This window comes from Tyto alba, unplaced genomic scaffold (assembly GCF_018691265.1).
Source record: "Tyto alba isolate M040663 unplaced genomic scaffold, T.alba_DEE_v4.0 Super-Scaffold_33, whole genome shotgun sequence".
Classification (NCBI taxonomy): Eukaryota; Metazoa; Chordata; class Aves; order Strigiformes; family Tytonidae; genus Tyto; species Tyto alba.
Window position 1 is genome coordinate 15,920,258 of NW_024881308.1, and position 27,000 is coordinate 15,947,257.

Below are 27,000 nucleotides of genomic sequence, written 5' to 3' on the forward strand. Positions count from 1 at the left end.
CACTATTTGTCCTGTGTCTTTGCTGTATATATTGCATTTTACCTACTATAAAATACATTGTAGAATTGTAATAAAATCAAGGTGTTTTGTAAGCCACAGGAAAAACTCTAGCAAGCACGGCAGATAAAGTTTTTTTTTTTTTAAGAGGGTAATAGTAAAAGTACTTCAACAGCACCAGGACTTGAGTGGAAGAGTCTGGAGATCAGAAACAGCATACTGAAAGCTTCAAGATCTATCAAAAACATGTTGAAAGCCCATCCTCCTCCTCCCAGCGAGGGAACCTCTCCCTCACTGATAGATGGGGGGGTGAGCACACCCCCTCTTCCAGCTTTCCCAGCCACGGAGAAGTCTCACCAGTATACCTGCCGAGGTGACCAGGGCTTGGTGCCACAGTCAGTCCTTAACAGTGATCGACCACAGCAAGAATGATGCACCTACCACAGATCTGTTATTTTGGCTCTGTATTAGCCACCAAAGCACCTTGTTAAATGTAAGTAGCCTTTTTCTGGCCAAAGCAACGCCAGAGACTAACTCCCCTCATCACATCTGCAAAAACCAAACTGCCCCCAGCCCTTGTCCTGGAGGGTGATGCCCAGCTGAGTGCAGCAGTAAGTTGTCTTGTAAGGTTGCAGTAAGTAGGAGATCTGTGAAAAGCTTATTCTCACACCTTTTAGCCCTGTAGGATATATATATTACTGATTTAAGGAAGGCTGTCTCAGCTAAATTTTTTTTCTCCAGCTTTCCCTAGACAAATAGGCACCAAGCTGGGCTCTTACCTGTCCAAATGCCACCAGAAAAGCGTAAGACGGGGGTGGGGGGGGGTGGGGGGGGTGGAAAGAAGATGGGGCTAGAGATAGGATTAGAGACCAGCTATATTGCAGATACCAAAGCCCACTCGGGAGACAAGCTACCTACAGCAATCATCCAAGGTCTGTCCAGAAAACAGGGCTGGAGACAAGGCTGCACCATGCATCCAAGGTCCATCCAGGAGGCAGGGCTGGAAACAGGTCTCCTTCCAACAGACCAGGGCTGGGAGCTGCAGGCTGAGCTTAAATGGGCTCCTGGAGCAATGGGTGAGGGCAGGGGTGGAGACCCCAGGTGATGCCACTCAGGGCAGTTCAGTCCTATCAGTGCCCTCAGAGCCCCGACCCAAAATTAACTTCCAATACATCATGCATGGCAATTTCATTTTCCCCTTGTAGAAAACTGAAAGAGATTTGTGAATACAAGATCACTTGTGTTGATTTCTCCATATTATCGGTGTTAAATTTGGAAGGACAATGAAGAAGAACACGTTCTTCCAGGAGAAGCTTCTCCAGAGATTTTATTTTTTTATACCAGCTGTAACATTAACTTGCTGTAAAGTTCAAGAGCTGAATCCCCAGTTTCAGCCAGCCTCGTGAAGAACAGATCACAGTATTAAACCCCCAGATTTAGTGCCCACAAGGTTCCCTGAGCCAAGTTTCATCTCTATTTCTCATTAGCTGCACCTTGCAACTATCAGCAAACGCATGGATTTTTCAAAACCCAGCCCCAAGAGTGTGTGGGGTGACACTTAGCAAGCCCCAGTCACAAAAGGAGACTGGGAGGCACGTGGAGAAGAGATCAGCTCCACTTAGAAGGTGCTGATGACCCTCAAGAGATGTCAGACTCAAAGAATTTGGAGAAGAGGAGGAAGACCTGGCAGATGGAGGACTGGGGACCATACGGGTGGCCGATTCTGGAAGGAAAGCTGGGTGCTGTGGTCTTGAGCAATCTTCCCGGGGAAGGAAAGCAGATGCCTGCAGCAGATGAGGGAGTGCAGGTGTGTTGTGTGACCCCCCTGGAGCAGCCCAGGCAAGGCCAGGGAGCAGAGCCTGTGGGCACCCACTGCCTTAGCACGCTTGCCACCTGCTGGCAATGGGCTCCGCAGGTGGGAAAACCTCTCTGAGAGCAGAAAACTGCCTGACATGACACCACCTTACACACAAATTGCCTGATTACCTGCAACATCGCTGCTCATTGGCATTCAGTCTGTAGGAAAAGCAATATTTCATTAGATGGAGAGGACCTTTCGAGTGTAAGTCACCCACTTTCAGACCTGACAGTGTCATTGCTGGAGCTTTTCGCATTTAAATCAAATGCCACAACTGTCACAGAATCAGAGTGGCTGGGGTTGAAGGCACCTCTGGAGAACGTCCAGTCCAACCCCCCTGCTCAAGCAGGGTCACCTACAGCAGGTTTCCCAGGGCCATGTCCACTTGGGTTTGAATGTCTCCAGGGATGGAGATGCCACAACTTCTTTGGGTAACCTATTCCAGTACTTCACCATTCTCACAGAAAAAGTTTTTCCCTATGTTTAAATGGGATTTTCCATATTTCACTTTGTGCCTCCTGTCCTGCCACTGGACACCACTGAGAAGAGTCTGGGTCCCCCTTCTCTGCACCCCCCATCCAGCATTTAGATATTGCTCAGATCCCCTGAGCCCTCTCTCCCTGAGGATAAGCAGCCCCATCTCTCAGCATCTCCTTTTATAACAGCATCCTGCCTTCATCTGTGCTTCGCTCTATGTAAAATGCCTGAGACAGGAGTGTTGGCTCCTCTTTCTTCTCTTGGGCTACGAGGCTACAAGGGCTGGCATTGGCCAAGGTCTCTTCCTGCACTTAGGAGGGGTTCTGGCTCCCACCAGTGCACCGAGCTGGCCGGTGTGCCGGCTGATGGAGCATCCAGTGGGGCCCTGTCTTTCAGCCCAGCAGCACTAAGCGGCACTCTCTGCTTTCAGCTCGGCATCGCTACGATCTCCCGCAGAGCTGCTCAGCCTCACACACAGGCTGGGACCATGCTTCTGCAAGAAAACCTGCAAACTCGGGCTGTCCGTGCCCGGGCAGAACCCTCTGAGCACAGCACCTGGGGCCGGGCTGCTACGGCTGTTTGTGGGAGAGCAGAAACCACCTTCAAGGAGACACTTGCCCACTCGTTGCACAGGTTCACCCCCGGGGAAAGCCTGCACGCCAGCTCATTCGTTTGAATTTCATCAGGCTGCTGGGGCTGGCTTGCTGCTGGCCACAACCAGCCCACATTAGCCACATCTTGAAGACTGGAAGCGGGGAATTAAACCCCCTTAATAATTCATCAAATAAATCCCCTTCTAAACTAAGCATCCCTTCCAGGGTCTGCAAGGTTGCAGGAGGCTGAATCAGGGACCCCCATGGCTCCTTCCCATCCTAACCCCCTTCCCAGCCACTGTGCATCAAGTGGGGAAGCCGGTTCAGCCCTGAAGCTGGGAAAATTTCCTTCTGGGACAGTCCAGGCTGTCTTGATGAGTGCAAAGGTGCCAGGTAACCTCGCAGCTCCCTGGTTACAGCAAGAGCTGAAGGTTTTCCACTTGCTCCTGCCCACTGCAGCAGCCTGGAGGAAGGCTCCTGTCTGCCTCCTCCCCGGGAAGGACATGTCCTTCCCAGCTCCGGCTGCACCCACGAGGACAGACGGCCCTGGAGCACTCTGCTTCATCAGTCCTGGGAGAAGGAGAAGAAGCCATTTCCCACCCTAAAAACAGGACTTAGGGCTCGTACAGGGCTTATATTCTGACCGCAGGCTTTAAACGCAGGCATCTGAGATAGATAAGAGGTGGGGATCAAAAATTACTATTGCGTTTTAAGTCTTTGTGCTGCAGCAAGTAGTAATGGCTGTTTCAATCAATTGTCCTCATCCAAGCTGGGCTGCATCTTGTTTCGCTGTGAAGCCATAATTCCCTGGTAGTTACGCAGTCTCCTACTGTTGGTCACAATTTCAGGTGAGAAAAGAAATAATACCCCATTGAGGACTGGAGGCTTGGCTCTCAGAAGCATCTTTAGATGGGAAAAAAAAAATTAAAAGAGAGATCAAAAAATGGGTGAGCAAAAACTTGGAATATAAAAGATATGAAGCAGAAGGGTCTCTAGATGATACTGTTAAAAACAATCCAAGAGAGAGAATTTGTCCCTTTTCTGTACAGCCTGATTTACCTGTGACACTCACCTTGTCACCTACGGGGTGCTGGGAGCCCCTGGGTTTCATCTTGATTAGGGACAATCGATGCTAATGTGCCACTGATGCTCCCACTGCAAACCCAAGGAAATGGTGACCCTCCAGCTTTACTGCTAGTCCTGAGAGAAACAAGCCCAGGTTTGTACCTTCAGAGAATCTCAGCACCTCAAGGTTTAACATTCCCACCCAGCTGGTTGTGATGTGATGTGATAAACCCTTGATCTAGGGCAGCTCTGAGGACTCCAGAGGAGCTCCACACTCGCTGTCATCATGGAGTAACAGGGCACCAGGCACCCTCCAAAAGAAAAAAAAAAAAAAAAACAAAACAAAATTTCCAAAGAAACCCCTCTTGAAAAGTCGCATGCCACATTGCCACATTACTCTTCCCCCCACCTTCCTTTTGCTGGAAGGGAGGAAGAGGAGCTAATTTAAAGGCAAACACCAAGAATAGTGGCAGTAAATATTGCCAAGAGTTTCTCGTTGTCATTTGTGTTTGGTAAGTGAAGTTGCAGAGGGAGAGATCAAAGCTGTCTGAATAGCTTTTAATTACGAGCCTCAATTGCTCTATTTTCTCTCAGAAAAGTATTACAATTATCTAACAAAGCTCTTTGAGTAGAATTAGATACTAGCCCAAAGCTTCAAGGGCTGTTTAGTGGCTATTTTCCCTTTTTTCAAAAAAAATAATATTTGATGTCTAGATAAACAACAGGCACTCCCATAAGTGTCTACAGCCAAGTCTGGTGCTCGCTGGATAAAGAGAGAGGCAGGAAAGCTTTCTCTGGGAGGGGGTGAGCAGCCCAGGATGCACCAAAGGCTCTGCCAAGGCACCCCACCGCGACGTCCCCTTGCTGGGCAGTGTGGGGGCTCTGGGCGCTGCCACTGGCACCCCACGTGGGAAGGGAGAATTCCCAGTGAGGGGAAAATAAGCTATAGTTTGGGAGTAAGACCTCTGACAGTGGGCAACTGTCCCCTTTTTCAGATTTCCTGAGATGTAATTTCTTTCCCTGTCTTTCACCAGGACTTCTGTATGTCTCCGTCATCTCCCCTTGCTCCGCCGCTTCCCCTGCACGCCTCATACCTGAAGAATAAGACACCTTGAGAGTTTCTAAGATCCAAGCAATCCACTGGACAAAACTCAATAAGGCAGCTGAATAAGGAAAGCAGAGAAATAAGGATTTAGTTTCATAAACTTAACCCTCAAATGAGATCAGAAGGTGGTAATTAATAAAGTCAGATTTCAACGCAATGAAAAACCTCCCCTGAGACTCAGCCTGCTGCTGCTCGGTATTGATGGAAATGCTACGGATGTAATTACATTTCTCTTAGCTGTGCAATGGAGACAGCGAGCTCCTCCATGCTGTGGGTCACTCTGGCCCGAGCTCCTTCCTTCCGAGCTGACCAGGAGCCGGGCAGCTCATCGTACACCATCCTGGCAGATAACCCCAAGGCAAAAAGGCTCAGTGGCATCACTAACACACACCTGGCAGAAGACAAGAGGCAGTTTTCCAGCCAAGCACATCCAAACTAGACACCAGTTCAGATGCCAAAGCAAACTTCGGGAGTAGCAGCCCTGGCCGGCTTTCCATACCAACACCCAAGCCGCTGCAGGAATGCAGGGAGCAAGGCTAAACATCAGCACCAGAAGTTGGGCTCATTTTCTGCTCTTTTATGCTTAATCCCTGGAGGCAAGTGATTATCTCCAGGAATTTTCTCAGTGGTTAAGCAAAGCAAGAGCAGTGCAAGGCTGAGATGATGGAAAGTCCAAAATATGCGAACAAATGACCTGTGCACACAGAGAAGTTGCTATTAATGCCTAACATTGAACAAACATTAAATAACCAAATCACAACACAGGATTCATTTCACACAGAGGAAATCAAGCCGAAAAGCCATTAATCTTGATTTCACATTGACTACATAGCTTGTGTTTTTATTCCCCATCACTGAATGAATCAGCATGACACAAGCTTTTCGGAGCACTTGCTGCACATGGCAGACAGAAAATACACCGAGAAATCAATGCTTATAGAATGGATGGGGCCAGTTCAAACTTTGCCTCATCTCCTCTCTGTGGCCTGGAGAAAGGTGATCTGATGCAACCAAAAACCAGACTGTGGGAAGATGTTAATTCTGTCAGTGGTTTCCTTGGAAAAAATCAAGTTTCCTGCTTGGTTTCTTGCAGATTCATCCTTCACTTCACTATGCTGAAAATCTGCTGTTTGGCAGGGCTGGTGCTGCTCAGCTCTTGGCTCCAGCCCATCCTGCCTGGCTGCAGGCCCGGAGGGGATGGAAGCAGTGGATGCTTTCCCTGACCACTGCAGGCAAGCTGGAAGACTCCATCCACACTGGAGCTTCATGCAATAACATATACTGGAGGAAAAAATACCTTTTGCTACAAGAGTGGGCTGGTTGCATAGGTTACAAGTCCTCCCAGTAATGCACAGGCTCTGCAGACAGGATTTCCCACACAGCGCCTATATACTGCAAAAGGCACAAGGATTTGAGAGCAAAGCAAGAACAAGAGTCAAGGTCATGTATAACACCGTGCTGTACAGACCCACAAATGATCCAACCTGCTCATTACTCAGGAAGATCCCAAGCGATGCCACGTGTCAGCACAGAGGGATGGGGTTTGCTCCTGGAGACCCTTCCAGCAGCATAACCACGGGAGGACCAAATCCCCAAGAATCTGAAAACGAGAGATGTTCTCCTGTGGGCGGTGAAGGTGATCCCAGCTGGTGCTGGATATTATTATGCATTTTCTACCCCAGAAAGAATTTAGCAAGATTTTGGGTTGCTGAAGCAGAAACCTTGTATGTCATAAGAGAGGTGGCAGGAGGGGGAAAGAGCTGTGTCCCCCAGCACTGCAATGAGCCAGCATCACTCCTTTTCTGCAGCCAGCTGGGATTTCACTGCATTAAGGGAGAGAGAGAGCAAAGTCAGTTTACATAGTTGATTAGCATCATCGTTGCCAAGATACATAACCATGTAGCTCTATTTATTGATTATTTCATTCTGTCACGCAATTTATCCAGGCTTCAGGGTACTGAAAAAAAGGAACAAAGGGAGTTTGTGAAAGTAGGGTTCTTTGATCTAAAGTGCACCCGCCTCAATATCAATCCCTTTGCTTGGAAAAATCCTAAAATTCCTTCTTTCAAAGTGAGTTATGAACTTAACGCTTGTGTTATCATGTGTTTTTGAGCAGAGGTGGCACGTAGCCCCAGTCTAAATGGGCAAGAGGGCAGGTGCATGTGGCCACTGTGGGTCACTCAAAATAGATGTGCATCAGCTCAGCCGTGGCAAGGATCAGCTACAGATCCGGTAATATCACACCGCCATCTGCCAAAAAAAACCCTGTGCCAGACACTCATTGGCATCCCACTGCATATTCTCTGCTTTCTTACAGTCCATCTCTGTTCCTCACGCAGCACCCCTGACTCGGGTTGTGGGCTGATGCTGAAACTTCAGGTCCACCTTCCATTTTCTCTCCCTTTTTGCAGCCTCACCACCTCACAAGCCTTTCTCACCACAAAGCTGAGACGGTTTTCCCTTCTGTCACACTCCCATCTCAGCTTTGTGGTTTTCCTCAACATAGGAGAAAGCCAGGGAGTAAGAACTGGTGCTTCAGACAGCCCTGGGCAGGGCTTAGGAGGTGACGATCAGGGATATGAATTACTGGCTGATTCTGCAAAGTCACAGCAATGAAGCTCTGCTGCCAGAGATTCACATGGAAACACGGTGTGAAGCCATGAATGCACAATCAGGGCTACAGCTCAGGATCTGTCCAAAGGAGGTGCTCCCTGTTGAAGGAAGGAGAAATTTGCTTATGCATAAATAGCCACAAAAATAGCTGAAGGAAAGCACAGGGAAATGAGTGGGAAAGCAAACAGGAGGTTTTCTGGCAGAGTCTGCTTTGCTGCCAGTCTAAGAGTCCCTCTTCTGAGCAGATAGGAACCAGCCGCTTCTGGAGATCCTTTTCATTTAAATAAAGAGGCTATAGCTATGGAGACAACCCATCTTCTATATAAAGCGTTGCAAGGTGAGAGGCATCCCTCTCCAGGCACACATTGTCCTACCCAGCAATGATAACCCAAAGTACCCAGAGAGAGATCAGAGTCTAGTCGCTGTTTAAGGAGTGAAAAAATCTTCCTCTGAAGGAAAAAAAAAAAAAAAAAAAAAAGGAAGGGAAAAAAAAAATAAAATACATATCTACTGTCTAGTTCATCACGAAAACATCTTGGAAAAAAAAGACATGGCAACTCCTCAGCATCAGGTAGTGCCTTCATCAGAGCAAGCCCCGAGCTGCAGAGCAATGGGCACCAGGTGAGGCAAATGCAGCTTTTGTCTTTCTGTTGTTGGGATTCCTCCACCTGTTAAAATTGCCTTTGGCACCAGGGGCCAGAGGCACACGGAGCAGGTGAAAGGCTTTGTGGCTCCTACAGGCAGTGAGCACGAGGAGGGTGATTCCAACTGAATACTCACTTGAACCAACGACCCTCAGTCTGACCTGTAGCTCGGCAAAGGTTAACCCAGCACCTCCCTGGGTAAGTTCTTCCCATGGCATAAAACCATCCAATCTTTGGCAAAGGGGTAAATTCTGCACCTTATTTCTGCTTTTAGAAATTTTGATTCATGCTGGGGGGAAAGTCATTGGTTGAACCACCTGGGCAGGGGGAAAGAAAAGGCTATGTGGCACCAGCAGAGCAAAGCATCCTTCCAAAGCCAGAGATCCTCCCAGATGTGCCAGCGCCATGAGCTGAGGAGCACCCGAGGGGAGAGCTCAGCCCTCAGCTCACCCATTCCTGAGCCTTTCCAGTAGCTGACTCCAGCCAGCAGCAGCAGAGAGAACACTTAATACATTAATAAATCCCATAGTACTGAATAAAACACTGTGGTTTATGGCTTTGCTATAAGAACTCACCCCTGGGTACTTTATTATATTTATAATTAGCTGAACTAGAAAAAACATAAAGATTTCCATTTTTTTTCCTACCAATTTTCTTTCTCTTTAAGAAAAAAAAAAAAAAGAAAAAAAAAAAAAAAGAAATCACCCTGCTAATTAAAATAAGCTGTCCTGATATTTACCTGCCTGGGTGGGGATATTGATCTCTGAGCAGAGAGAAGGCCCTTTCCTTTTGCACACCTCACTGGCTAATCTGTTTTTTTCTGGCTACAGAATATTCCTTCGGTTTATATTTCAGAGCAGTTCTGTAATTCAGTGTTCTCCACGATCGTGCCTAACCCCGTAACTCCCAGGAGGTGTGGGGAAGAGTATGAGGGAAGAGCTCGTTTTAGTCCTGCATCAGACTTCCCCTCTAACTGCAGGCAGCTGCCCGCACCCGAGCTGCCTGTTGCGAGACCCAGGGCTGGCAGAGTGCAGGCACCTCACCCTCATCCCCAACCACTGATTTTCTAGCATTTTCACATCTTTTCTTTCCAGGTTACCTGCGTAACAAAAGCTCCCACTGACCTCAGTAAAACGGGATCGGATGCTTCGGTGTTACTGCGTGTGCTCAGCAGTGGGTTTAGCTGGAAAAATAAGTCCATGTGCAAAGACCCCAGCAGCACTGGCGTTGAAATAACACCCCGGCCCACGCAGCTAAGTCTTTCAGACTTCACAACATTCAAAGTACAGGGGAGGTTTATTTTCCTTTATTAAAGCGCACAAGTAGCCACCTAGGAAACTGTCATTTACACTGCAGTAATTGTAAAATCATATCAACACAACCATTTCAGAAGAGAATTCGAGAGCCCGCGCTTCAGCTGGCTGGCCGATCACAAGCCTTTAATTCCATAGGCACAGTACAATAAAGCTTTTGCTTTCAGGTTTTTGTTGCTCTTCTTATAACAAACTCCACTGAGCATTGAACAGAATGCCTAAACACATTCACTGCAAGGGCCACGGGATTACCCAAAAGCTTAGGAAACACACGTGTATTGAGTACTTGATTATGTAAGATCATTGCAGCATAGTCATTATAACAAAATCCTTATTAAAAAAAATGCCAAACACAGGTATATTTTTCCAGAGGACATAAATCTATTTAAAAACCCATCCAAGAACTACAAAGGGAGGGCAGCAGTTCCTTAGCCAGCTACTAACGAACATTCCCCTGCTCCCTAATGGCACTGCAAGAAAAGCCTGGCCATCAGTCCCCAGCTTCACACACAACCGTACCCAGGGCCCCGCCAGACTGTACAACAGCTGATGGGCTGCAAAGGCTCGAGGTTGCTCACTGACCAACACTGTCATCACATCTACAAACACAACAGCCCACCAAACTCATTTCTTCAAGGGCATGGTTGCAGCTTGCCAGCAGCATGGTTCTCATGGAGTTCTTCTGAGCATGCTTGGGGGTCGTGAGAGATTTCCTGGTGAGGGTTTGGGGATAAACAGCCATTGCAAAGTGCTTGAAGTGCCCAGGTTTCCTCCTCCCCTTACATTATTCAGGGGAAGCACTAATTGCAAAGTTTGCTCTGGTATCCATCAAGATTCCCAAGCAAAAGCTAATCAGCATGAAAACCTTCCCAGCTTGAGCAGTTTAGAAGGGATCTGGGTCCTATATCTGGGACACTGGAATTGCATTTTTTTTTTTTAAGCCCAACCATAAGGGAAATGCTCTACATAGAAATATAACATAGGATTCTTTTATACAGCATATATAAAGAACATGACAGCATTAAAAGATTGGCAAATCAAAACATTAAAAATACAGACTCATAGACCACAGCACAAGAAATATATTCACATGAAATCTGTACAGTCCAGGCAAGGCTGCCGGTTCTCACATTGGAGTTGACCTTCCATCTCCAAACGGAGGTCGTTGCTTTGCTTCCCCACCAGCACCACTGGACACGGCTGCCCAGATTTCCCCAGGCTGTTGTGCTACAGGGAGAATACAAGTCTGCTGTCACCACCAGCACAGAGGGCAAATGTCCAACTCAGTGGCTAAATTCTTTGGGAATACTTTCATTATCAAATGAAATGATGGGACATTTCATTTTACACAAAGCTCTGGCCTAGTAGGAGAGGAAAAATCAGTCTATGGTTGGCAAGAGAGGTGCTACCTTGGCGGCATTTCCCAAGTGCTCTCAGTATTGCAGATCTCATATTTTGGAAAACAAACAAACAACAAAACAAACACACGGCCACCTTTTGTATTGTTTGCGCACCACTTCTCTCGGGTGGAGCAGGTGGGACTTTTAGGCTGCCTCTCCTGCCAGAAATGTCATGTCTTCTGGAGGAGCTGCCATTCTGATTTCTGCAAAATGGCTTTCCCTAATACATAAATATATGTATACATAGGCCACTTCATTCCTCCCTCCTCTCGCAGAGGGAGATCCCCAAGGCATGCTTGGCAAGATGAAATCCTACACTATAGCTGTACCTCTAGCACTATAGAGATGTGTATATACAGACACATTTTGTTCATTATTACAATGGAAATACAGGTTTTAGAAAAAAACAATAGCAGCATGTAGACAAGGATTTGTATTCCTTCATCCATCTTTTCTTCTTCCTCTTCTGAGCTACATTCATCAGTTTTGACAGTCCCTTCTCATCACCCTGCTCCCGTCTCGAGGCGGAGGGTTTTACCGCAGACCCCGGCTGCGGGAGCTGATGTTGTCCTCTCCAGGCTCCTGGCCACGGGGCAGTTTGAATTTCCCTTTCCACCATCTCCCTCCTCTCCCTCCCTGCATCCTTCCCTTCGTGATGACTCATCCAGGAGATGATCTTGGGTTTCGTCTGATGGCTGCTGCCCATTTTGGCTTCAGCAAAGTCTAATTTCAGAGTGATGCCACAGGAATAAAACCCACACATGAGTGTCTGGTGAGCCACATGAGCTGTTAGTATCTTAAACAACTCAGGGAGGGAAAAAAGAAATAGAATAGTTTGCATTTTGCGTCTCCCAACAGCAAAAGTGTAAGTGCTAAGAGCAATGCCCGTTTTAAACCCTTAATTCCTCAATAGTGTTGCAAACCACCAGGGGTTCACAGGAATCAAAGGGCTGATTTCAAACGCATCCCTTAGTGTAGTGTGCACGGGAATTAAAGAAGCATCAAATGGGCTCACTTTTTCTGCATGCTCTTGCAGTATCCGGTTTTCCCAACCCCCAGATTTGTTTCCTTGGTTTCTCACCTCTCAGTTTTGAGGTCCTGCTAAAGAGCCGTTATCTGAGTTAGCTCTGACGTGGGGGTGGTTGGACTCTGCTGGGCGACAGCCACCATGGGAATTTCCATGCCTAGTCAGGCCGGATTGTTAGTCCCCTCTGAGTTCTTGCAGGCATAGGCCACATCCTTGGCGATGCTGCACATCCTGTTGGACATTTGGAGCTCGGTTCTGAAGGCAGTGGGGAAGCAGAACTTCTTGAAGCACGCTTTGAAGTTCTCATCTAAGAAGGCATAGAGCACGGGGTTCAAGCTGCTGTTGGCATACCCCAGCGCGGTGCAGAAGCAGGAGATGGCCAGCTCGAGCTCGCTTTCTGCCTTGGCACCCAAGCACTGGACCAGCACAAAAATCTGGATGGGAGTCCAGCAAATGATGAAGACTGCCACCACCACCAGGACCATTCGGGTGATGCGCCTCAGGTTTCGGTCCTTCTCCTTGGAGCCTGAGAGGACACGGACGTTCTTGAGTCGTCTGATCATGAGACTGTAGCAAATGGTGATGATCAACACAGGGATCATAAAGGAGAAGAGAAAGACACAGATGCCAAACACTGGATCCCAGTAATCCACGGGTGAAGGAAGTTTAATTAGACAATCAATTTCTACAAGTGAAAACATAGAGAGGAAAGGAAGATCAGCAAACCTGGATCAAGAAAAGCATCTGCACTTTTATTTTAAGTATGTTTAATACTGTAAACAGTGGCAGTGATGCAGAGGCAAGGGCAGAAAGGAAAGAATTGAGATGAATTTACAGCAGAGAGCTCACCACACTGATGAAACTGGAACCCCTCTCCAACAGCTCCCCAAGCCCATGGGCTCTCCTGGCCACCAGCACCTCCCACCCACTGGATGCATTTGTACTGACCGTTGTTCTCATTCTCTGCAGATCCCATCACCATTGCTGGGATGCCGAAGACAGAAGCCAGTGCCCAGATGCAGACATTCACCACTTTGGCCTTGTGGGGAGTGCGGATGTCCAGTGCCTTGATAGGGTGGCAGATAGCAATGTAGCGGTCCACACTCATCATCGTCAGAGTGAAGGTGCTTGTGAACATGTTGTAGTAGTCTATAGAGATGGCAATCTTGCAGAGGACGTTGCCAAAGGGCCAGAAGCCCAGGAACGTGTCCGTACCCTGGAAGGGTAAGGTCATCAGACACAAGGTATCAGCCAGGGCAAGGTTAAAGATGTAAATGTTGGTTGCTGTCTTCATCTTGGTGAATCTGAAAGGTAGGAATGAGCAATGGTTAGACCACCACCTGATCATGATGGGTAAGACATTGAAGTCTGCTGAGGAGGGCATTCTGTCACTTCAGGAAGGAGATGCTGTGTTTTTTCTTGTGTAGCAAGAGGCAGAACACGACCCTTTCCTTCCTACCTCCCACATGCTCATCAACACAAAGCTCAACCCAGCTCCTACACCACCACAAATGGTGCCTTCACCATCAGTTTCATGGGCAGGAGAAGATCATTCCCTTGGACTGCAAGGGAGGACCATGAAAGCCTGAGGCTGTCAACTCAAACTGTGCTTTTTGGAAAATGACTTCAGTAAGGCTAATCTAGGATTTCATCACATATGGCTTCATTATCACAAATATTGGTGAGAGCTTTACCCAGTAAGCTGATTCAAAAGGCATCATATGGTTCAGTGGTAAGTTGATTAGCCATTTTGTATGGGCTCATAGCCAAAGACTATGGCTAATGTGAGCCAACAAATCAGAATAGGCAAGATGGCCAGACCTGGCCAGTGGCAGCTAAAAACTGGTTAGGAACGAGGTTTACATCAGAAATCAAAATATCACAATGGATCTTTCTAAAGAAAGGAATAGTTTGCAGATAAAGTCATGAGTCAACCCTACTTCAAAGGACTTTTATAATTTTTATATTACTTTTATCACATGAACTGACTGCCCCAAAAGATTCGCCTTGTTCTAACAGTAATCAACTCCATTTTACACATGGGAAATGATGCAAAGAAAGATGTGATCACCTACCCAAGGATGCACACGGTCTGCAGAAATGGAAACTCGATGGTAACTCTGTGACTGAATCTAACATTTCAGCTCCAGGATGCCTCTCTCATGGGCAAAATAAGAGCTCAAATAGGTATAATTTTAAAACTACAGCTCATTTATCTTTTATTATACTAATAGCCTTTGCAGAAATGTTGCCAGAAATGGCAGACAATGATGGGTGTTATTAACAGAGGGCAAGTTCATCTGAGGGTAACACTTAAACCCATAAACTACTGCACTATTTTCAGTTTGGAATATTATGGGGTCTGATTTGACCCAAAAACTCTTTTTGTCAAATTGATTCAGAACAGCAAACCCACAACTGCACTCCTCAGCACTGTACCCTCCCCTGATGATCTGAACTTCAGCTCTTGATAGATTATTTAGATGCTTGGAGGAGCATTATCACTGCCATGCTCTGAACTCGATTTAGACTCATGGTGACATAGCCAGGTTTGCAAGACTAATAACCAGGAGATCCACAATCCAGAATATAAAGTCGATTTTGCACCCCTCTTCAGCATCTAAGCTGTGCTTGTATTAGAAATCAGATGTTCAAAAGTGGCTTCAGAAAACGAGAATAAATGCTCTTACATTTGACTTTGAAAGCCAAGGGAAGCTTTCAGAGGTCAGCATTGATGGAAACACTTGAGGTCCCCACATAAGCCTGAGTCAGGCTCCTTCTGGCCCAGAAATCACAGCAGCCAAGCCAGACAGTGGGTTCTTAGAAAGCCAGCCCAGATCGGATAAATTTATATAAGCAAAAGCAGTAGATGAAAAATCCCAGCGTCTTTCCTATTGTGAAGGGATGAACAAGCAAATCTAACACAACCAGGCAGCTGCCAGGGCTTTAAAGCTTTGGGACTTCCTAAGCAGAATTACACAGAAATAGATAAGACTCCAGTGCTGTGGACCCCAGAGCAGCCGCATCTCAGGGTGGGTGAGTTTTGCTTTTTTTGTTTAAATTCTTGCAGTTGGCATAAACAAGGCAATGCACACAGGGAGCATGAGATGGGTCTGTGGATGGATTCAGACACTTTCCCCTCTAGGTCAGCGAGGAGGGGAATTAAAATTAAGAAATGAAATCACTGTTGTTTATCAGCCCCCACAAAAACTAGTATTGTCAGCTCAGGCTTCAGGAAATTATAGAGTCACCTAAGACTGCAGCAGCAAAGGTCTCCTGGGAGCTGTAGTCTTTCTCTGCACACCACAGACCTGGCTGGGTTTGCTCCAGCTTCCCAAAGGTCAAGGTTGTTCCAGTCCATCCTTCAGTAGGACTGGACTTGGAGGCAATTCATCAACATGCCTTTAACCCTGACTCCTTTCACTGATATTATAACTTGAGGGAATAACAATTGTGGTTTTGAACAATGATGAGCAACTTTACTGTGAAACAGTAAAAAATAAAGGTTGTTCAGTTTTTTTGTTTTGTTTTTGTTTGTTTGTTTGCTTGTTGTTTTTTTTTTTTTTATATTGGCCAGTGGGAGAAACAAGCAGCAATCCACCCACCTCTACCACCCATCCAGCATCCATGGGGGACAACGTTGATTCTGTACACACCCCCGTCCCCAACACAGTGAGAAGTTTGGGGCATCTCAGCTAACCCTGAGCTTGGGGTGTGCAGAACGCAAACCTTCAGCTCCCTCCCACCCCCCTCCACCCCAGGAGACCCCACCGGCCCCTCTCCTCCAAGACACTTATCAGCAAGAGTCCAGAGCCCAGGTGCAATTGCTCAGCCTGGCCCTGCAAAATCCACTCCCCCTCGATACACAAATCCTTCTCTGCTGCCTCTTTCCTTACCACCTCCTCGAGGTGACGGCAGAGCCACCTTTCCTCGCTCCCTCTGATGTGGGGACATGCTGTCCCACCACTTACCTCCTTCAACCCACCTTCAAGGGGATTTTAAGGCTGATTTTGTGCTCTTGAAAGGTGGGGAAATTAATTCGCACCTAAATAATTACTTCTAGCTCTGTTTTCTCTGCACACTGAGAGCCAACAGCCATTATCCCAACCAGCCAATGTTCCCAAACATTTCCAGAATGTTCAGTACAAACAAAAAAATCAATTAATCACTTTGTGGATTAACCTCTTTTTGTTTTCCTCCGGGAACTGAAAGCGTTCTCTTTCTTAATCTGCACAAAAGAGACAAATTAAACTCTTGAGTGTTAGGAGGTACCTAAGGTCCCCCCCAGAGCACAGCTCCAATTCCAATAAGCCTGTGACCTCCACAGAGGACATTAGCTCCCCACTGAGCCACTTTCTTGCACTCAGTCACGGAGGCAATTTCCTAATGGAGCATCTCCCACAGGGCAGTTCTCAGCTCTCCATCCAGCTCCACCTTTGTCACAAAAGTAATCACTCTGCTCTTCTGTCCTCCCGCCTGCTGAAGCCTAAGAGGAAAAACGCCTGGGTATCAGCTCAGCACTCAGCTTCCCCCTCCTTTTTGCTAAGGGGACCTCAAGCAGCGTTACCTGGAACAAAGCTGTGCTTCAGCGAGAGGAACTCACAGTGTGGGAGAGGAGGGGATGGGTAGGAAACAGCTCTTCCACATACTGGGTTCTGAGGTCCTGGTTTTTTTTTTTTTTTTTTTCACAAGGGCAGATTCTGCCCCTGGTTGAGCCTCAGGGTGAGCTGCCAACCTGTTGTTTCAGCATCACTCCCTCCTTTCCACGCAGCCAAGGCGAGGCTGCAGGGCAGCCAGCAGCTCCGGGTGCCCCAGGACCAAGGAGCAGCCACTGCAACAAACCTACAACCCAAAACGGGGCTGAGACGCAAGGGGCAGAGGAATCGGAGCAAAGCCTTCAGCCCTGGGGAGCCATGAGCATTACCTCCAGGAGCAATCTGCCTCTTGATTTTGATATCCACAGCTCCAGCTAATCAGGATGCAGACAGTGCTGTTCACCTTGAGCAGCTCCCTCCGTTCCCACCCCAACCCTGGCATCAGCGACAGCCTTTGCTGCCCTCCCCAGACACGCACAGGGAAGCAAAACAGAACAGAAAAGGCTTAAGGAGGATTTTTTGCTGAGATGCTCCCATCCTCTGAAGGTGGAAATCAGCACCAGTTCACTGACATCTCTGCTCCCAACCAGGTCTTCATCCATAGTTTATATGAAGCTGATATTTGATCTAGCACGTACCATTGTGGTTTGTGTCCTCCCAGCCATACACCCACACTCTGCTTCCCAAGTCCCTGCCGCTCTGATCACCTTTCCAGCACTCCACTCATCCTGAAATTACCTAATTCAAGCCAGTTTATTCTTAATAGCTCAACAGGCCACACGCAAAAAAAAAAAAAAAAAAAAAAAAACCACATTAATAAGGACAGTTTTAAATCACTTTGGACTATGAAGCCAGATGCTAAAGCAAAGCAGCCAGCAATGTTGACATGTAAAAGCCTATTAATTACCTGGCAGGACAGTGACTGACTAGCAGAGGTTAAGGAATCTGTCGCCAGCCAGGGTGAGCGGCAGTGCTGTGGAACAGATTATTTTCTTGCCCTTTGAGCTTCGCTGCAGTGTCTGGGTGATGCTGGTGCCCTCCCTCCTCAGAGTCCTCTCTGGCAACCAGCACGAACAGGGACATTGCTTGGCCCCCGACCGCTGCCATGCCGAGGGCAGAGGCTGGGTGGCCGCTGCTGCAAAAGCCTCTGCGACTTGTGGGGATGCTCATGCAACCCCGAGCAGATGCATGGCCACCAGGAATGGTGCTTCAGTTTAAGGAAAGTGTTTGCCAGCACCCATCCTGCAGCAAGCTGCTCTCACCCCTGGCCCGGGGCTGGATCTGCCTCTGCTGAGCTGCTCGTGCCCTAAACGCTGTTGGGAATTGCCCAGTCCCTGGAAAAGCATAGGCAACCAAGTCCCACATTAAACATCACAGAATTACTGCTGCACACGGATGATTCCTTTCTAGTCATGCCACTGAAGCCAGGTGAATCCAGGAGCCCTCCAGCACACACTGGAAGTGCAGGAGCTTTGTTATCAGGGGCCACACATAGCTGTTATGAGCCATGTGGCTGAGCCCAGCTCACCCGGGCTCGTGGGGGCCTGGAAAGTGGGGAGCTGCAGACCTGCCTTTTGCAGCAGGTCCCCCTCCTGCTCACTTTGCCATCCTCCCCCAGCTCCAATCACCCTCCACAGCACAGAGCCCTCGATATGGGTTTCCCTTCTCTACAAATCGCAACTGGTTTGTTTTTTTTTTCACCAGGAAAAACCAAATGAGGCTAACCTGGAGAGAGCTGAGGTCTCAGATGGCCCCACTGGTGTCCACTGTGTTCACACCACATTAAGCACTCCCTCGATTTCAGCTCTGACACACACAGCTGGTCGAGGCTCTTCCCTTAAAAAGCTTTCTATTAAGAAATCGCCATCTTTGCAATGTCAGAATTATCTTAATTTTCCCTGTCTCATCACACCCAGCTGCCCTCACCCCTGTTTCTCAGGGATTGATGGAGTTTTCAAGCAGGATAACGGGTGGCACAGCCATCCCCAGGCAGCCGCCCCCATCACATCCCTCCTCTTGAAGCTTCACCTGGAAGCAACAAATGGAAGCGTAGGGGCCCAACAGCCCTAATCTGCCTAAACAGCTGCTTAAAATGCTCTGAAACAGTGTTCTTCAAACAGGGAGAGCCAAGCATCCCCAATACTTTGCTCGGCTCGCAAGGGAGAGCTGCCATGGGAAAGAGGAGAAGCGAGGCACCATTCCCACGGGGGCCTGATCCAGGCGAGCAGAGACAACACTGAGGAAGAGGGTCCTCCAGATCATCACTGCTGAGCACCATAGGAGCAGGATGGAGCTGGGGGCGGGGGGGGACAGAGGACTCCCTGGACCAGAAGCTGCATGCCATCCCTGGTCCCTTCCCTGACCCACCGGTGGTGGCTTGGGGGGGGGGGGGGGGGGGTGTCTCGGTCAAACCCTGTGCAGCAGGGTCAGCATCACCTCCAGCCCCACGGGTCATCCACCCCCACGGCCACTGCAAGAACAATACATCCCCTTCACATTTCTTCCTAAAAAAGAAAGCTCTTGAGCATCCAGCCCTGGAGCACCGAGTTAAGAGGGACCTCAGCACCCTGGCTCCCCCCACTCTCCCTGCCTCGTGCTGTTCAACTCCTGGTTTCACATTCATTAAAAAGCAGTACAGGAAATATATGCAGAAGAGAGCAAACAGCAGAAGGAGAAGGAGGGAGGGGAGGCATTATCGCCACAATGAGCAAGCAGAACAAAGCCACAGACAAGGCAGGTTTCCACAATAGGCCCTTTACTGTCCAGGAAATCCTGTTCCTGATGAGAGCCCTTCTCAGTCTTATCCAATTAGTGCTGCTCAGCATTAGAAGGGGATTGCTAGTCACATGATGACTGTCTCAATAAATTAATCGTCCCAAATGTTAAATCACTCCAAGTATAATAGAGATGTGGGCTGAGTTCTACAAGAGAGGGGAAAACCCAGAGGTGGCTTTGAATTTGTATTTTTGTGTGACATACCGGAAGATCTTAAACTTTTCCCTTGGCACTGCAAAAAACTCATTCAAGAGGAACAAAAAACAAGCCTTCCTGATGCCTCCAATTTCCTCGAGTGCTGATATTAGAGTCTTTGTATTTCTCAACTCCCTCAAAAACAGGAAACAATTACTGTCTACGTCACCGTACCATTCTTTTTTGTGGAAGATAATAGTCTGGTTTCTTATAGGTTGTGTGACATGCTGAAGTCTGCTTATCCCTGGTGAAATATAAACATGGAAATGAAAAAAAAAAAAAAAATAGCTTTTGTAGGATGCACCATACCCAAAGATGATAGGGGTGCAGCACAGTGGGTTTGTCAGTCTTTTTTCCATTAATGGAAGAGATACAACATTAAGAGTCCCAAAACCCCATGTTGACTTACCAGCAACCAACTTTCAACCTACTGAAAAAAGATTCTATTTAATGCATGAAGCCCAGAAGTACCAATGCTCCAGTCTGGGGAGAAAAAGCTGTGCTTGCGAAGTCATCAACATCCTCCTTGCACGGCCACTAATTTGGCAGCTCTGCATGAATCTGCATGCATTACCAGGGTCAAGAGTGTGAGATATTGACTCCAGTTTATCCCCACACCTGCTCCTGACCTGAACAGAAAGAGCAAGGAGAGAAAAATCCTGGGCAGAGATAACCAAAAGTTGTAGTTACTCACCGAACCAAGAAGGGTCACCTCCCTGGGTATAACAGTGTTAGTCTCAGCTCAGTACTGAGCTCCCAGGAGACACTGATGGGGACAACCAGGGCAAAAGAGCAGCTTCTTCTATACATGCTCTAGCTCAGTTATTACTTCCCCAGCACACATTATTCAAGGGGGCCCTCCAGGCTCACAGAGGTGTTTTGGGTTTTTTTCTGAAAAACAGAGGTGAATCCCCAAAAAGGAGTACCCAAATAATTCAAATTTCTGTTGGCTTTTTTGTATGTACAGGGGTTCCTGGATAAAGGGGAAATGGAAGAAATGGGAAAGGCCTGAGGGAGATGAGGATGACCCCTGTCTTCAGTTTTCAATTGCTTAAAACCAGAGGACACACAAAAAAAAAAAAAAAAAAAAAAAGTTACTTTCCAAGGAAAATCACAGTGCTAAATCCCACTCCCACTTTCTTTTCTTGGGTCCCATTTATCCAGCTGGAAGGTATCAAAGAAGCCAGAAAGGAATGGAACAGAAGCCACCATTTTAAAAGCATGGTCCTTCATAGCCAGGGCACACGTCCACCCTGACCAGGACGCTGGTGTGGGACATTCATATTCTTGGTGATACACCAGCCCCAGCCCTGGTCCTGCTGTCCACATCCCACGAGACCTTCGCAGACAGGGAGAAGATTTCTGCCAATTCTTCTCCTTCTGACACGTCTAAGGTTCACGCATGGGGCGAGGACTCCCTTCCCCTGCCTGCACACCGGCTCGGCCGCTCCCGGGGAGCTGCATCGCCGTGGGACAGAGACTTCTCACTGGCAGAGACTCACTGCTCGCCACGCTTACGCGCACCCACAAACACCGTGCCTACTCCAGTCACTGCTACTACACTGAACAGAAACACGAGCTCTCCCAACGCGGCACTGCTGCACTGCAAACCTCCTCTCTCCGTCTCCAGACTCCGCAGGGCTAACGCGATCCCTTCCCCCGGCCACGAACTCCTCGGGCAGGCGGCCTGGTGAAAAGCCATGTCACTTCGCCCTTCTAGCAGAGATTCAGGTGCTGTTCATCAGCCTGGGACTTAATTTTGCAGTGTCTCCCCTAGCAGAGTTGTGTGTGTTTTAGGGAAAGATGCTGTGGAAGCAGCAGGGCTCCTGGCAGGAGCAAGACTTAATCTCATCAGTGTCTGAATACCTACTAAATATTTTCATCCTCTGTTGGAGGAGAAAACAAACTCACCCCGTCTTTTCTTTGCTGGCAGCACCCACCTGCATCAAGAATCTGCTCTGGGATGTGCATGAAATGGAAGCTCACTCCTTAACATACAGGGTACAGAGATCAGAAGGGGGTTGCGGGCTTTTGACACAGAATTACAGCCCTAACGGTTGATAAACTTATTTTGTACGTACAGGGGGGAACAGGGTTTCTGAGTCTAGGAAATAGCAGGGTTTGAACCACAGCAGAACCAGATGGGGACACCTAAAATGCCAGCAATGTGCAGGGAGACTGGGCAGTGCCTGCTCAGTGCTCCGTCCCCCTGCAAGGGTCCCCCCCTGCTCTCCCAACTTCAGTGTGAGGAGCCAGAGAAGTTGCCCTCATCTCTGCAGCATCCTGTCACACCTTATTCATGCCTATAATTTCCAAAGAGATGGAAGAGCTATATTTGTGATGATTTTTTTTTTTTTATTTTTTTTTTTTCCCCCCTCCTGTAAGACTGAGCCTCCCAGCAGGCCCTTTCCCATGCAACTAGGTTCAGCCTTGGAAAGCACCAGCTCCCAGATGGAGCAGCACCTGCAGTCACAGCTGGGGTGCTGGACACAGCACAGGAGGCAGAGGTCCTGTTAAAGATCAGGCACGCCCCAGCAGCAGGATGCTCCCAGCACTTTGCCCTCCCCAGGGACATCCAGCTCCCTACCCGACAGTTTGTAGAAAAGCCTCCCCCCCTTTTTTTTTTTTTTTTTTTTGGAGCAGATCTGATCACTCTGTTCCATTCTCTGGGTTAAACTTTAGGAGGCACCAGAGGGCAGCTGAAAGCTGGTGGGAACCTTCATCACAGCCTAGGAAGGGAAAAAAAAAATAAAAATAAAAATAAAACCAAAACAATAAACCGAATGCCACACTGTTACCTCTAAAGCACGTCGCAATGCCCAGGGAAGCCCCTGCCTGCTTCACCCTGCAGGGATTTAGGGGGGGAAGGTCTGCCCCACTCACAGCCCCCCTCCTCCCAGAGCCTCCCTGGCGTGCTGCCTGCGTGTCCTACCTGACGATCACATACATGACGGAGCAGTTGCCCACCAGCCCCACGATGCACACAATGGAGTAGACAACCACGATGGTGATCTTGATGCTCAGCGGCAGGAAGCTGTCCCCCGTGCTGTTGTTGAACCAGTTACTGGGGAGAAAGCTCAGGTTCAGCATGGAGGAGTCGTTCAGCAGCTTCCTCAGGTCAGGGTCTTCCAAAATATGGGCAGGGAAGAGCGGGTCCATCCTGAAACACCAGCCTGTGCGCAAGGACCTGGGGCAGCAAAGAGACAGTTTGAAGATCCGCTGATCTATCGGGTCGCGTGGGACCGTAGCAAAGCATGTGCGTGAGAAACGCTGGGGGAGCAGGATGATTTATTGCCGGGGAGAGAATAGCACACACACACCCCCCCCAAAACCTCCCCTCCGGAGCATTTTAAATGGGATGCAACCCTGAGAGCTTGGTGCAGCCTGAGCACACAGGGAGCTCTCGCATATCTCCACACCACCGGCGCAGGGGACGTGCGGGCTGCACAACGCCATCCCTCCCAAGCCTTGGATGCTCCTACCTGCCGGGTCGGTGAGTCCCCAACACGCAGCTTTGTGCCCCCAAATCCCCCCACACCCACCCACCCACCCCCCCCATCCGAGACCCGCTGCAGCCTCCCATCAGAGCTGGGGGCTTGTACCTACTGTTGGGGCATCACACGCACCCCCATGGCCCCCACCCCGCTGAAACAGCGGGAAAAGCCCCGAATTTAAAAGAAACCCCCCCTTGGGTGCTTACCTGGGGAGGGGGTTTTGCCTCTAGCCCGGCTCCCTGCCCCGCGGCCGCATCCAGACACCCCCGGGCTGGGGCGGGGGGGACACCAAAGCCGGGTTGCAGGCTCCGCTTCGGATGGGGGGGGGGGGGGGGGGGGGGGGGGCGCGGTGGTAAGGGGCTGCTCCTCGCAGGCAGGGATGCTGCCAGCGCAGGGGGCTGCACCCCGGAGCCCACGTTTTTAAGGAAAAGGGAGGGATGGGGAAGAGGGAGGGAGGGAGGACGGACGGCGGCTGGGCAGAGCCAGCCCCGGCTGCTTGGCTTCTCCCACTGCGTAAGAGAAAAGCTGGGGGGGGGGAAGGAGAAAAAAAAAGGGGGGGGAGGAAGTTAAAAAAAAAAATAAATAAATAACCAGACAGAAAGCAAGCCCACACCTGCGAGCTCAAGGGCAGCGTCCTCCCTTCGCTCCCCCAGACGCTCCGAGCTGCCGGCAGCCCCCCCCCCCCCCTCCCAGTCCCACCCCCGGAGTGGGGGTCCAGCACCATCCCCCCCCCAAACCCTGCCGCAACCCCCCCGGGGTGCGGAGGGGCCCCGCAGCCTACCTAGAATGGGCTCCCACCCACCCAGAGGCACTGGGAAGGAGGGAAGGGAAGGATGGGGGCACTGGGGAGACAGGGCTTCGGAAAGCAAATTCCTCCCTCCCCTGCAATTGTGCAACCTGAACGCTGTGCTAGCGCAGGAGAAGCAGAATGGGGGATTTGACCTAGAAACTGGCAAAAATACAAGGAGGACTGAGAACTGAGGGGGAAGAAAATTGTTATTATTTAGTATTCTTCTAGTGGCATTCGCTAAAGATCGTTTTTGTAACCTGAAACATCCTGCACTTAGGATCGGAGTTAGAGTAGCACATTTATTTCCAGAAGCTGCAGTGGTACATTCATCACCTTAGGGTGGAGCAATCCATGCAGACCCCACAGGTCCCTGCTGTTCCCAATCTGGCTGTGGGACACTGACTCTGATAAATTCAGTGCCTGAGAGCTACAGAGCCCCCCAAGTATGCCACCCACCCCATCCCAAAGAGGTCTTTGGGGTCCATCCCCACCTTGATCCCAGCTCAGGGGCAGGTTGACTGCTGAGAACTAGAGCCTCGTGGTCCAGTGGCTCTGGGCATCTGTAGTGTTCCCCTGAAGATGCCATTGCCCAGCAGTTTGTTTTGGGGACACAAGCAGAGACACGCGGGTCAGACCTAATTTGGGGCACACTGCTATTGCCCAGAAGGAGATGGAGAAAAGGAAAATGGGCTCTTTGGGCAGTAAATGCTTCTTTCTCTTCCAGATCCCACAGATAGCCCAAGGCAGAGCTGCTTGGGCCCAGCAGGCACGTTCAGGGCTAGCCCTTTCCACTCCAGTTCTGCTTTAATGGCTGGCTGGGGATATTTAGCACAGAAGCTGCACCTTCTTTACAAGGAATGTAATGATATGGTATGGTAATGTGGGGTAATTTTCCTGAATGCTTCCATAAGAGCAGGTCTCAGCTCTAAGAGGGAACAAGGGAAAAAGCATGACCCAGACACACAGCCCACTTGTGAAATACAACAGTCCTAGTGCTTGAAGAAGTTTTTTCTTTTTTGTCAGTCCATTAACGAGAGAGTGTGAAATAAATACTAGGCTAGACATTACCTTAATTGTTAATGGATTGATTTTCAAAGGCTGAAGGAAGGACAGCAGTAAATCAGTGTGAGACAGCCCGGCTGGACAGCCCAGGAGTCTACGGGAAAAAGAGTGTTTGCAAATTCAGCTCTGTTCCTCTCTGCTGGCTCCCACCCCAATAAATGCACTCAGCCCTTCATATACTCATTTTATGTTAATTCAGTGCAGCAAAACCAGCATGTTCACCTATTTATCTTATTGCAGTGCTTGTTTTGACTCGACACAGCCTAGTGTTTTGGAATGACTGCTGTAAAAGGGGGTCAGGATTGCCACCTTGAACTACTGACAGCAAGACAAGTTTAGTGTCTGGGACAAAAACTCTTCCGAAAATTCTCATCCATCCATCCATCCATCCATCCATCCATCCATCCATCCATCCATCCATCATCTTCACACTGTTCAGCCCTGTCCTCTTGCACAGGAAAGAGCCCAGGATGTTCATGCTGCACCTTCAGTCCCAATCCTGCTGTTTCGCATGATTTCACCTTCAATCCTAATTCAACCATGAAGAGATCTGTCCTTCCAGAACATCTCATGGTATCTTACCTTCTGCTCTTCTTAGGATCCTTGGGTTGAGAGGGGGAGAGTCATCTCAAGAGAAGGAGACTGACCAGATTTCTCCCTTATCAAAAGTCTTTGTCGTGTCCACTGGAGTCTATGTACCAAGGCTGAGAAGGAAGACCAAGATTTCATCTGAGTGACCCAAAAGGACATCTCCCAGCCTATTGCTTAGAAAAACAAACTCCTCTCCTTGAAGGTTTCTATGCCTACAGCAAGGTAACAAAAGCCAAAAAAGAACAAGCCAAAGATGCAACCCCTTTTCCAGGCAGTGGTTGCCCAGAAAGTGTGCATGAAAGCCGCAGGTGACACCCCACAAATAGATGCTGGATTTACAAGTGTCCAGAGCACAAACATAAGTCAAAAAACATATCCATGGTACAAATAACGTTTTTGTCAACCCCACTTCCCACTGAATATCTGCAAAATAAGATTCAATCAAGATATACAAAAATGTTTTAACTGGGTAAATAATTAGAATATCCATATAAACTAAAATTTGTCTGAAAATGAGCTTTGTGCATATTTTTGGATTTTTTTTTTTTTTTTCTGCAAATTTTCAGAAGTTTGTTATAAAGAACCACAGCTAGGTCCCAGGCATGTGTGTTCTCTGCTTGGTTAATGGATATATGTTGGCACAGGCAAGACCTTGAGCTTTCCCCACATACCTACAGTATATCTATCTCCAGGCTCCTAGACCATCGATATGGTCTATCCAGTTGTGGATGAACAAACCTTATTCCAAGCTAATCTAGTTCAAACGACAATAATTACATCTACCATTGTTTCAACCAGGTTAATTTTACAGACACTGTTCCTAAACATGGAGAATTTTTGCTGCTTTCGCAGAAAACAGCCCACAGCCACCTGCACTTCATAATAGCAACAGCCCACAGTTTTTTGCCTTTCAGGAGGTGAAGATGTCTGCATGTCAGAGCTGTTTTGCCACCTTTAGCAGAGTTTGCCAATCTGTTTAATCAAGGCCATCATGAGCAGAGAATTAATTTTGCAAGATGTGAAATCATTTCTCACACAGGCACAAGCGCCTGGGCTGGAGAGGAGAGGGAGGAAGGCTGCAGGGAGGGGACGCGGAATGTGCTGGAGAGGCCAGGAAGCAAAGGTTTAAAAATGCAACCATCACTCCTGGGATGATGGGCACCTGCCAACCCCATGCTGAAGGCTAATTAGCTAAATTTGTACCCCAACCACTGATGGCAGGCGAATTTTTTTTCTTTGGAATCATCACACAAATTCAGCAATCACGAACAAGAGGCACACACAGCTCATTTCTCCCACCACTGCCCACACCATAAACACTGAAAACACCTCTGGTTTCTACACACATCCTCCACTCATCAGAACTGATGGCACCAGCAGTGCGTTACCATTGGTGAGCCCATTTG

General features: G+C 48.5%; 1 protein-coding gene across 1 annotated transcript; it reads right to left on the minus strand.

Annotated features, from left to right (window-relative positions):
* Positions 1-9,636: 9,636 nt before the first annotated feature.
* On the minus strand, positions 9,637-25,061 carry OPRL1 (opioid related nociceptin receptor 1). Its single transcript, XM_042801120.1, has 5 exons — positions 25,010-25,061; positions 23,358-23,676; positions 22,590-22,844; positions 13,041-13,396; positions 9,637-12,777 (listed from the first exon to the last, which is right to left on the minus strand). The coding sequence occupies exons 3-5, from the start codon at positions 22,814-22,816 to the stop codon at positions 12,254-12,256; spliced, it is 1,107 nt and encodes a 368-aa protein (XP_042657054.1). The 5' UTR covers positions 22,817-22,844; positions 23,358-23,676; positions 25,010-25,061; the 3' UTR covers positions 9,637-12,253.
* Positions 25,062-27,000: the final 1,939 nt, after the last annotated feature.

Bases quoted from the DNA above. Each gene is read 5' to 3' on its own strand.
- OPRL1 (XM_042801120.1), bottom strand. From the start codon at position 22,816: ATGGACCCGCTCTTCCCTGCCCATATTTTGGAAGACCCTGACCTGAGG. The intron at 13,397-22,589 runs GTAGGACACGCA...CCTACCTTTCAG, and splicing joins GTCATGTATGTGATCGTCAG to ATTCACCAAGATGAAGACAG. The intron at 12,778-13,040 runs GTCAGTACAAAT...TTTCACTTGTAG, and splicing joins TGCAGAGAATGAGAACAACG to AAATTGATTGTCTAATTAAA.